The 11,250-nt window shown below is 41.3% G+C and overlaps 1 protein-coding gene across 1 annotated transcript; it reads right to left on the bottom strand.

Moving 5' to 3' along the window:
* Positions 1-1,113: 1,113 nt before the first annotated feature.
* LOC306924047 (uncharacterized protein) lies at positions 1,114-11,016 on the bottom strand (the record flags this gene model as incomplete). Its single annotated transcript, XM_079502388.1, has 5 exons — positions 1,114-1,231; positions 3,480-3,623; positions 4,446-4,553; positions 6,863-6,954; positions 10,966-11,016. The coding sequence occupies 5 exons, from the start codon at positions 11,014-11,016 to the stop codon at positions 1,120-1,122; spliced, it is 507 nt and encodes a 168-aa protein (XP_079358514.1). The 3' UTR covers positions 1,114-1,119.
* Positions 11,017-11,250: the final 234 nt, after the last annotated feature.

Below are 11,250 nucleotides of genomic sequence, written 5' to 3'. Positions count from 1 at the left end.
CGGTTCTGGACAACCGTGGGTCCGACCGACTCGACACCGGCCACTGCACTCCCTGTGGGGGTGTGGAACGTGTGTGTCAAATTTGAAGTCGGCGGGGCGAACGGTTCTGGAGTTACGTGGATTACACAGAGACAGACAGACGTACAGAGACTTGGGGCTCCATTGTCGTCACCACTAAACCCCTTATCCCTAAACTTCTTTGCCTTTTTTACTATTTTGAAAAACATTTTTGAATAGTTCAACTAGCCAATCTACATTGACACGTTGTGAGCTTGTAGACTGGCTATTTTAACTATTCAAAAATGTTTTGCAAAATAGTAAAAATAAAAAGGCAAAGAAGTTTAGGGATAAGGGGTTTAGCGGTAACGAAAATGGAGCCCTTGGTGCATTTAAAGATAATGTATGTTTTTTGTGTGCAACTCACAGTGGCGTAAGCTTTGCCTTCAAATATATTTAGCTCATTGGCTGTTTTATTTTGATTAAAGACAATGAATAAATAAATGAACAGGACTATGGCAACGCCACTGCTCCATTCACAATTCAAGGACTCTGCAATTAATTCTTGTTCTGTAAAATATCATTTATTCATGGTTCCCAAAATATTCTTTTTTTTTTTTTTCAATATTGGTTTACCATAAGCAATTGTATTCAAAACAAATGTAGTTTGCAAAAAACATGCAGGTTTATCATTTACAATGTGGAAAGTAGATCCAAGACATGCTATACATGTCAACCGAATAAGATATCATTGAAATAACAGCGGAAATCATGAAATTAAATGCAGTTCTCATTCATAGAAAGTAGTATTTTCATTCCATTAATGGGTATTTGACCAGACTTTATTTATTTATTACCTTAAACATTTTCATAAATACTTTCTTTTCAGTGGCTAGTTTAAAGTCTTCTTTCAATTACCATGATATGCGTTTTTATTTTTTAATTATGCTCCCATACCTTTTTAAATAATTATAAAGAAGGGTATTTTTCTACCATTTCTGCTGAGTGAAATACACACCAAGGCCTTTCCCAATCCATAAGTGACATACTTCAAAACATGCTTTCTTGAAACTGTGATGATGAAAATGATGAAACTCATCTAGAGTCTCTCTTGCTGCGGCTTCAGAGATTCATAGCGCCGGCACCCAGTGAGTCAGATGACCAGGAGTAGACATTGGGACACATGTATTGGTTTAGCAGCACGTTCACCCTCTCTGTGTCCCCTCCTAACCCGCTGTGGAGAAACAGAGACATAGGGTTTGTTATCGTATGGTTTAGCAGCACGTTCACCCTCTCTGTGTCCCCTCCTAACCCGCTGTGGAGAAACAGAGACATAGAGGGTTTGTTATCGTATGGTTATAGCAGCACGTTCACCCTCTCTGTGTCCCCTCCTAACCCGCTGTGGAGAAACAGAGACATAGAGGGTTTGTTATCGTATGGTTTAGCAGCACGTTCACCCTCTCTGTGTCCCCTCCTAACCCGCTGTGGAGAAACAGAGACATAGAGGGTTTGTTATCGTATGGTTTAGCAGCACGTTCACCCTCTCTGTGTCCCCTCCTAACCCGCTGTGGAGAAACAGAGACATAGAGGGTTTGTTATGGTATGGTTATAGCAGCACGTTCACCCTCTCTGTGTACCCCCCTAACCCGCTGTGGAGAGACAGAGACATATTATGGGCAGTATTATGTGTGTCTTAAGTACCAGGTCTTATTACTTAACTTAAGACCTGGAGGCGTGATCAATGCCATTTGGCTATTCTGAGTGGCCAAACAGCATTGACCACGCCTCCAGGTCTTAAGTTAAGTAATAAGACCTGGTACTTAGGACACGCATAATACTGCCCTATATAGAGCGTTTGGTATTGTACAACACACGTTGTGTTAATTTAACCGATGCCATGCCGTTATCATATAGGCGGGATCGTGATGCTAGAGCCAATGAAATGCGCGACATAAGCAAAGAAGAAGAGCCACATCCGCCCGACCCGGAAGTGATAGCCCTCCATATCTGTAGTCTATAGCCTCACTCTAGGCTGTGTGCTAACTGGCGGAGAATACATTCTCTTAGTGCGAGCTCAGATTAATGTTTTGTAAGGTCCCAAACATGGTACTTTATCCCATTTTGAGCAGAAAAAACACTAATAACCGCGTGCACGTGTACCACGGATTATCATGTCGGCTGTTTCTACAATGGGGGGGTCTGTGGAGGCTAGCAATGGAAGCTAACGGAAGCGGAAAAAAGGTACCAATAATATCAAATCTCATGTTTCTTGTGGATGACCCAGATGGTAATAATAGCTTTCCCTCGAGATATCTCGTGGATGGCTTGGATTGGGTTAAGGGCGATTTGTACTTGTACCGGAAATAGCTGATTTACAAGCTATTTTTGGCGGTCGACATGGCGCGCAACCAAGAACAAGGGGCAGCAGTATAGCTCAGGAGGTAGAGCGGATGCTTGGGAAATGGAAGGTTAACTTCCCAGTTGGATCACTGGCTCCTCCTGGGTTAGTGTTGAATTGTCCTTTAGAAAGCTAAGAGTGAACCCCTAACTGCTCCTGATGAGTGAATATCAGAATATAATGCACATTGTGCACTTTGGATTTAGGCGTAATTTAGATGCACCCTTTTATCATTTCACAAATTGGTAAAAGACTATAGCACATTTCTTTATATTACTCGTACAACAGGGACAGATTAACTCCCACGATTTTTTTGGGCCCCCCTTAGCGTGCGTGCGTGTGACATTTACGTGTTTTTTATTTATTTTTAAATCTTTTTTACCTAAATTGAACACAATCAACGGCCAATGAATGGCCCTTTGATTTGAAGGTTTTAGGCCCTTGTCGGGGCCTCAAACCCAATACAGCGCGCTCCAGTTTCACCAAAGGGCCCCTATTCATGTGATCAAGACAGATCTGTCCAGTACTTCATATTCCATCCTGATTGGCTAAGATTGGCCCTGCATCAGAGTGATGAAGGCCAATACATTTGAAAACGTTTTGGAGCATGATCCAGTCTAGCAGACTTTATTATTTTTTTGTTGGTTTTTTTTATGTCAACCTCTGCCTTGCACCTGTCTCTTTATTGAGTGGATGTGTGTGCTTTCGTGTATGTTTGTGTTACAGAAATCCAATATGCTCAAACACGCACGCACGCACGCACGCACGCACACACGCACACGCACACGCACACGCACATGCACACACACACACACACACACACACACACACACACACACACACACACACACACACACACACACACACACACACACACACACACACACACAGAGAGACCTTTATTGATCCCAGGGGGAAATTCAGCTCCACAGTTATGAAACACAGGTCAGATGCAGAAGAATAGACACGAGGTCAAGGAGGGAGACAACTTCAGCGCTCATGAAGACACGTCTGCTCCCTTCTGAGTGGAAGCCAGACGAGATGCCACTGACATGTTGCACACACAACACAAGAACACCTGTACCTTTTCTTAACATTCTGCATGCGTCTGAGGAAGGCACAGATGGAGCTGTGCTTAGCTTTGGACCTCAGGTACTCAGAGTATCTGTTGGAGAACTCAATGTCGCCCAGCTGCCTCCGTCTCTCTAGGCCAGGCGCCCTGGTTTGGCTGGAAAGATATAGGAGGGTACAGACAGACAGACAGACAGAGACAGACAGACAGACAGACAGACAGACAGACAGACAGACAGACAGACAGACAGACAGACAGACAGACAGTTTACTGTATATACTGTATATACTGTAGTTGATGCCTCATACGCTAGCGTGTGTGTGTGTGTGTGTGTGTGTGTGTGTGTGTGTGTGTGTGTGTGTGTGTGCGAGCGTGCGTGCGTGCGTGCGTGTGAGCGTGCGAGCGTGCGTGCGAGCGTGCGAGCGAACGTGTGCATGTGGGTGTGCGTGTGCGTGTGTGTGGGGACAGAGGAACGGGGAAGGGGGGAGCTACGGGAGGCAGTGTAGAGAACTTGTTCGACATACATACAGGTCGATGCCTTCATCGGGAGTGAAGAATCGACCTTGGCCCAAATAAAAATGATGTTGCCTTATGCCCATATATTTATTGTTTTTTTTTGTTTCCGTACATAAATTTACTTGTGTATTTGTGTGCAAAATTTCTTGTACCCGGTTATTATGTTATATATTGCTTCTGGAGGTATTTTTCATGGTTTTATTATTTAGCTGTTAACTTGACATGTACAATGCGTTGAAAGTGTAATAATTATGTATTCTGCCGCTTGGCCAGTTCCCACTTGAAAAACAGATGCAGTCTCAATGTGTGTTTACTGGTTAAATAAAGGTTAAATAAATAAAAATGTCTGTGAATGTACAATAGAAAAGAAACTATATTTTTGTGTGGAAATAATTGTAAGAAAACATTGCCACCCGTTGTATAAGGAGGGTTAGGCCCTGCCTATATAGGAGAACAGCCTACCTCAGCTTGGCCTCAAGAAGAGCGTCCACATAGTTCCTAGCGATCAGGGACTGTGTGTTGAAGTATCTGGGTTCACTGCTTGGTACTCCCTCCAGGTCGTCTTGATTCCTGCGGCGAGATGGGAAGTATAGCACACAAGAAACAAGAGACATGTGGACGTGTCGCTATCGCCACTGGTGGAAAAACATACTCACATTTTTTACTTAAGTAAAAGTATCAACTATCAATACTGCAATATAGAAATCTGGAATTCAAAATGTACAAAAGTATTGGCATCAAAATGTACTTAAAGTACGAAAAGTAAAAGTAGGCCTACTAATTATGCAGAATGTCCCATTTCAAGTTTTCAAATGTATAAATATTTATTCTCTTTATATTCTGAAAATATTCTATTTTCTAATGGCCAAAATGTATCTAGGTCTGAAGTGGTTCAGGTAGGCTATGTTTTTTAATAATAATCAAAATCTACAAAGTAACTAGAGTAACTAAAGTTTTCAAATAAATGTAGTGGAGTAGAAGTAAAAGTAAAAGTCTTTAGTTAAAGTACAGTATCAACTAACAATACTGCAATATAGAAATCCGGAATTCAAAACGTACTTGAGTAAAAGTACAAAAGTATTGGTATCAAAATGTACTTAAAGTACGAAAAGTAAAAGTACTAATTATACAGAATGTCCCATTTCAAGTTTTCAAATGTATAAATATCTTCTGAAAATATTCTATTTTCTAATGGCCAAAATGTATCTAGGTCTGAAGTGGTTCAGGTATAGGCTATGTTTTTTAATAATAATCGAAATCTAGTATGACTAAAGTTTTCAAATAATCGTAGTGGAGTAAAAGTACAATATTTGCCTCTGAGATGTAGTGGAGTAGAGTAAAAGTATTGGAAAATGGAAATACCTCAAAATCGTACTTAAGCACACTACTTAAGTAAATGTATACTTAGTTACTTTCCACCACTGGCTGCACAGATGCTAGCCTGGCTAATAAGCCAGACCGAATCAGCCGTTGGCAAAAATAAATTGCTTACACGACAGTGTGCTTTGAGTCTGGCTTATTAGCCAGGCTAGAGAGATGCAGGAAGGAAATAGCCTGGCTAATAAGCCAGACCGAATCAGCCGTTGGCAAAAAAAAATTGCCTGCCGGCGGATTACCAAATTATCAAATACCACACGACAGTGTGATTTGAGTCTGGCTTATTAGCCAGGCTAGGAAGGAAATTCCATGTAAAAATGTTCTGTACGACAGTGCAGTTCTCAAAGTTGGGTCCGGAGACCCCCTTGGGTGGGTCCTTGAGGGGGTTCCAGAGGGTCCCCATGCTACATTTGTAAATGTAGTATTAAAAGCTGTTTAATCACTTTAGCTCTATTTATATTCTGTTATTTCTGAATCCTTCGGGCCCTGGCACAAAATCTTAAAGTAAATGTCAGGAGAGAGGCCGTATAGAACTGTAATTGTACCTTTGATAGACAAATAACCATCCCTGGTCTCCCCGCTAGGCCAGAAAGACTTCAGAAAACGTTAAAATGAATGACCATAATTTCCCTACTATGGTCTGGTCTAACTAATAGTTGATCCACTCTCTATACAAACAATTTCAATGTGATCTACAACCTCACACTGGGTTGCATTGCTCTTGATAAATTACCCCAAAATAGGGTTGAAAATTGTCCGTATAATGGCACTGATATCGGTTACAAGGCCGTGGCATCGAAAGTCAATAGATCAATAGAAAGGAAGACAACAACCCCCATTGCCTTGGATTGGGCCATAAAATAATTAAGGTGACAGCGACAAATCTCAGACAATAAATCATTATTCCTTCGACGTGTTCCACTACATAACACACTCATTTAAAATGACAAAGTGTCTCATCAGTCAGTCAATGCGGAGGATTACCAATCTATACAAAATAATTACATTTGTTTTGACCTAACATTAGTATCAATTACAACAGTATACATACTGTACCTCTGCTGTTGGGAAGAAACCAGTCTAACTCCAAAATGTTCCTTTTTCAGGAAATTAAAAAAATATTTTTTTCAGGAAATGAAGAAAACCTGATATTTTGAAAGAATAAACTTGCAATACTGCCTCATCAAAGTTGGTGTTGTGACTTTATATATTGTCAATTACTTGCATGAGAGGGGGAGAGATGGTGGAGTTAGTTGCTTTAGCAGACAGTTTGAGGTGTCCAATGTAGTTGAGAGGTTTGGTCCGAAGCACTTTTTACTATACTTTTCCCCGGTTCAATATTTGTTTTGACGTAAAGTGTGTTCAATAGCACTGATTTATGCACACCAAAAAAGAATATTGGTTAGGTGCTTTCCTCCCAACAGCAACAATATTTTTGATAAGGTCAATATCTTAATTTGCAAATAAACCCTTAATTGCTTAACAAAGCATGCTGACAGTACCTCTCCCATAGAGGTAGCGACGCGGTGAGCTGGAGGGCAGTTGATAACAGAACTACCTGCAACAAGCAGCTGATGAAGGCCATGATTGTTCCCTGAGGGGACAATAGACGACGTTTAGGCAATTAAAAATCTGTCCTATTAGCTCTCCCTCAGACAAGTCTGCCTAAAATTACAACAACAGCAATGTCATCAGACTCCATGAGTGACCATCAAAAGTTAAAGAATGTGTAGCTTAAAGGACTAGAAAATATAAAAGTATAGATCTATGTTGCAGTTATGTGATGATGCGGAGAACTGTTCTCCGTTAAACTATGATTTTGTTTTAGCATTTTATATTTTCAGTCTCAATATATATTTTACAGGCACTTCTATCAGCAATTCAAGGCTTGAGTGGCACCCCTTCGTTATGCTTCTTCTTCTTTTTTTACTGAGACAATACTGCCAACCATCAGCCTATATTTTACAACAACAACATTTCAACAATAATAATAAACAGTTTTCTTTTTCAAGATATTAAAAAGAAAATCTTCGTCAGCTTGAGCATCGGAGCACCCTCAGTCAATGAAAGGTGCCGATCGGGATCTCATAGTTATGAAAATGACACTAACCTAAAAATACCAATTGATTTGTTAATAATTCCTCCAAAAAAAGGAAATAAATATTTCATTTTGCACAGCTGAAAACAATGCAGTTTAAAGTGACTATATCAGCATTTAACAAAGAGACATATTAAAGCCTACAGTAGTAGTTAACTCACCAGAGCTGAGTGTATACACGAGAGAAGATGGCTCGGTGACAGTTGATATCCACGTTTCACAGTTTTGGGCCTTATGTAGTTTTCCTTGTATTGACCCCTGGGAACACTCGCACGCACTATGATGTCAGTGAGCCCCTCCCCCCCTGCCTGACACATAGTTTTATAGTCATCTTTATTTGTGCTGTTCATTTTCTCTATTTGTTAATAGGTTTTACAGTCATAATGTCATGGGTCCCTTTGTTTGCTGGGGTCAATGAAGCTGGATGGAATTACCGGGTTTGGTTTCCTTTATTGGCTTTAACTGCCTCCTCGCCACAAAGGTGTTTGTGAAATCGTCAAAGGATCGATGGTGGAATACTGACATGACAGGAGAGAATCTTTAATTTATATCATTTTATGCCGTGTGCCCGTAGCCTAAAGTACTGTAGGCTATGTGCGTTTAATCTTCTTCTTTTTTTAAAGATATTTTTTTTGCGGCTTACGCCTTTTATTGGTTTTTGAAGGGACAGACAGTAGGCTGACAGGAAACGGGAGAGAGATGGGGGAAGACATGCAGTAAAGGCCGTGTCGGGCTCGGGAGTCGAACCCACGGCACACTGCGACTGGATTACCAGTCGGGTGCCCAGACGGTTACGCCACCGCCTGGGCCCGTTTAATCTTCTTGACCCACTGGCAACATGTGCAAGAAATCTGACGCTGATCGATTTAGTGGGTGGTGATGCATACGTGTAGTAGCCTTTGATTTGATTTGATTTGATTTATTTAGAAAAGCAATCATAATACAACATTATAATCAGCGATTCAAGGATTACACAGAATAGTCCAAAGACTTATTTCCACTGAGGTCCTCTCACACTGAACGGAACAATACTTTAAAATACATCACAAATACATAACAGTACATATACATTACATACACAACACAACAAGTACGACCCTATCCATCCCTCTAAGATGACCCTTTATAGGGGAACCTTTTCCAGTCTAGTTTAATTCTTCCCAACAAACAAACAAACAAACAAACAAACAAACAAAACAAAAGCTAAATAACATAGTTTTATAAAGGACAACAGACATCACACTCCCATACCAGACAGTATAGGTATACAGTAACTGCTGTTGACCAGCACCTGAAAGCTTAATAAGGATGGGCAATTAATTGGTCATCATATCGGTCGGTATCAGCCGAATTGGCCTTAAAATGTATCGGTATCGAACAGATATCAAATATATCGGCTATTGCTGATATTGATGTTTAAAAAGAAAAGCCTGAAAAAGCCTTTTGTGCTGATGGAGGCAGCAGTGTTTTCTGGGGAAGCTTTAAAAAAAAAGTTGGAACATTTCTAAATAAAAATACTACATTCAAGTTTTATTACCGGTATGTTGGGAAATTCCCTATAGTTTTGGAATTTTTGATTATCAACGTCAGTTTATATCGGTATCGGTATCAATATCGTCCAGAAACTTCCATCCTTACATGCAAATTAAGCTTTAAATGCATTGTGTTGTTAACTTGTTTAGCTCATACCCTGCTTCATAAAACCTAGAGAGTATAGGATAACCGAGGAGCTAGTACTCGGTGCCATGTACGCATGTCTTTCTGTTAGATGAGTCTCATATTCCTTAGATTGTTATTGAGCTTGGTGTTTGAAAAGGAAATTCATTTTGTATCTAGTTAATTTGTAAACCACTACTTTTTGTTAAGGATAAATCACAAAGATGGACAAGTCCTCACAACCCCTGTTTCCTTTGGGGATTTAGTTTTGTTTACCATTTTACCCTGTGTAAAAATTATACAGTTCAATTTTTGATTATTTCATATTTGCTTCCAACTCCTATATATATTTATTTAGGTCGTTTTACAGTAAACTATATGCAAAACTGTAAAATTGTAATTGTGGGTAGTTTACTGTAAAACTGCCTCACACTTTTTCCCCCACAAAGAAATGTTTGATGGTGTATACAGAGTCAGAGGAGACATATTTACATATTATAGAGGTTAATCTGTTACTGACAGGGTTGGGTATGAGACTGCTGCCATATACTTATACTTTCCATCTCAGTACATGGAAGGCTTCTCTTCTCCTTTCTGATTGGTCACGTATACTTTTCAAGATACTCACACGATCATGTCATAAAGCTTTGCCTGTAGCAAATGAATGAAAGCAAGACGTTCACTAGTAAAGACCACACCATCAAACAATAATCGAGTTGGTTGTATTTATTGAAGAGAGTGAGGTAAGCGGGGGAGCGGAGGCGGGTGGGCGACAAGTTGTTGGGCTGAGGGAAGGGAGGAGTGGATGGATGGAGGGAGGGAGGGAGAGGATGAAGTGACGTACGGTATTATGGAGGGATGTGACGTTAGACGAGTTAGGGCAAGTGGGACGGGGGGGGATGAATGGGAGGATGAAGTGATGTATAGTATTAACGACGGCATGTGGGAGATGACGGGCGAGTGGGTGAGTAGGCGAAGGTTAGGATGATGTGATGGGAGACGAGCTGGAGAAGGAGCTATAGGGGTGGGGAGTGATGCAACGAACACGAGGCGGAGCGAGGGCGACATGGTGAGGACGGGGTGGAGAGGAAATGAGGGGAATCGGGTTGTGCGATGGAGATGGGGCTGAAGGGGCAATGGGACAAAGGGAGATGTGATGAAGACGAGGTGGGGGAGGGAAAGGGGACGAAGGTTTCGTGGTTCCCGAGGGGAATGAACCTTGACTCGCGGACCCCTCAACAAGTGGTTAATACTTCTGGTGTAAGACAGTTATAGCTGACGCTCTTTAACAGAGGAACTGACAACATCAAATAATTCCACGCAACATGCCAGCAGTTCAGAGCATGTATACTACTTCTGTATTACAAGAGGGGAGAGGTACGTACTGTAGAGGGGCCATGTGGGAACATTTGCCAGCTCATCTTGGCTTTGCGTCAAGGTGTCCTTGAGCATGACACGGAACCCTTAACTGCTCTTAATGAACAGATTTGTGCCTTGAATTGTCTTCGCCTTCTCTGTGTGAATGTAATTCACATTGGAAATTGCTTTTTCTTTTCTTTTTTTTTTTGTTAGTTAGAGGGTCACTTGTCACTTGAATTGTGTCTCTGCCTGCTGTGTGTGAATGTAATTCACATCGTAAATTGCTTCTCTATACCATTTACCATGCAGCCATGGTACGACAGTTACGCTTCGAGACACACTGCTCAATGTTCCATTGACCCTTAAGATCACATGGAGGTAGGCGCAGTGCTGCGTGTGGCCATGACTCACTCACTCACACACACACACACACACACACACACACACACACTCAATCACTGTCTGTGCCTAACCCTGTCTGTCCTCTCTCACCAGACTGGCACACCCATCGGACGCCTCCTTCGGCTCTGGTGGCGTGTGCATGCCCTTGTCGATGATTATAATTGGGGCCCAGTATGCAAATACAGACTATTCTGTCAGATGATGGGTCAAAATCATTAAAACGTTAAAAAAAAAAAAACGTTTGACCTACGGTAATTCTTATCTGTAAAATGTGAGGTGGACAGGGTTCTTTCAGACATAAGCCCCAACCGTTACTTCTCAGGAAACAGGGGGAGAAAGCGCCCCTCCCGATGGTCCTCCAGAACCTTGATGACA

The sequence above is a fragment of the Electrona antarctica genome, assembly GCF_951216825.1.
Source record: "Electrona antarctica genome assembly, chromosome: 5".
Classification (NCBI taxonomy): domain Eukaryota; kingdom Metazoa; phylum Chordata; class Actinopteri; order Myctophiformes; family Myctophidae; genus Electrona; species Electrona antarctica.
This window is presented reverse-complemented; position numbering and strand designations above follow the sequence as displayed.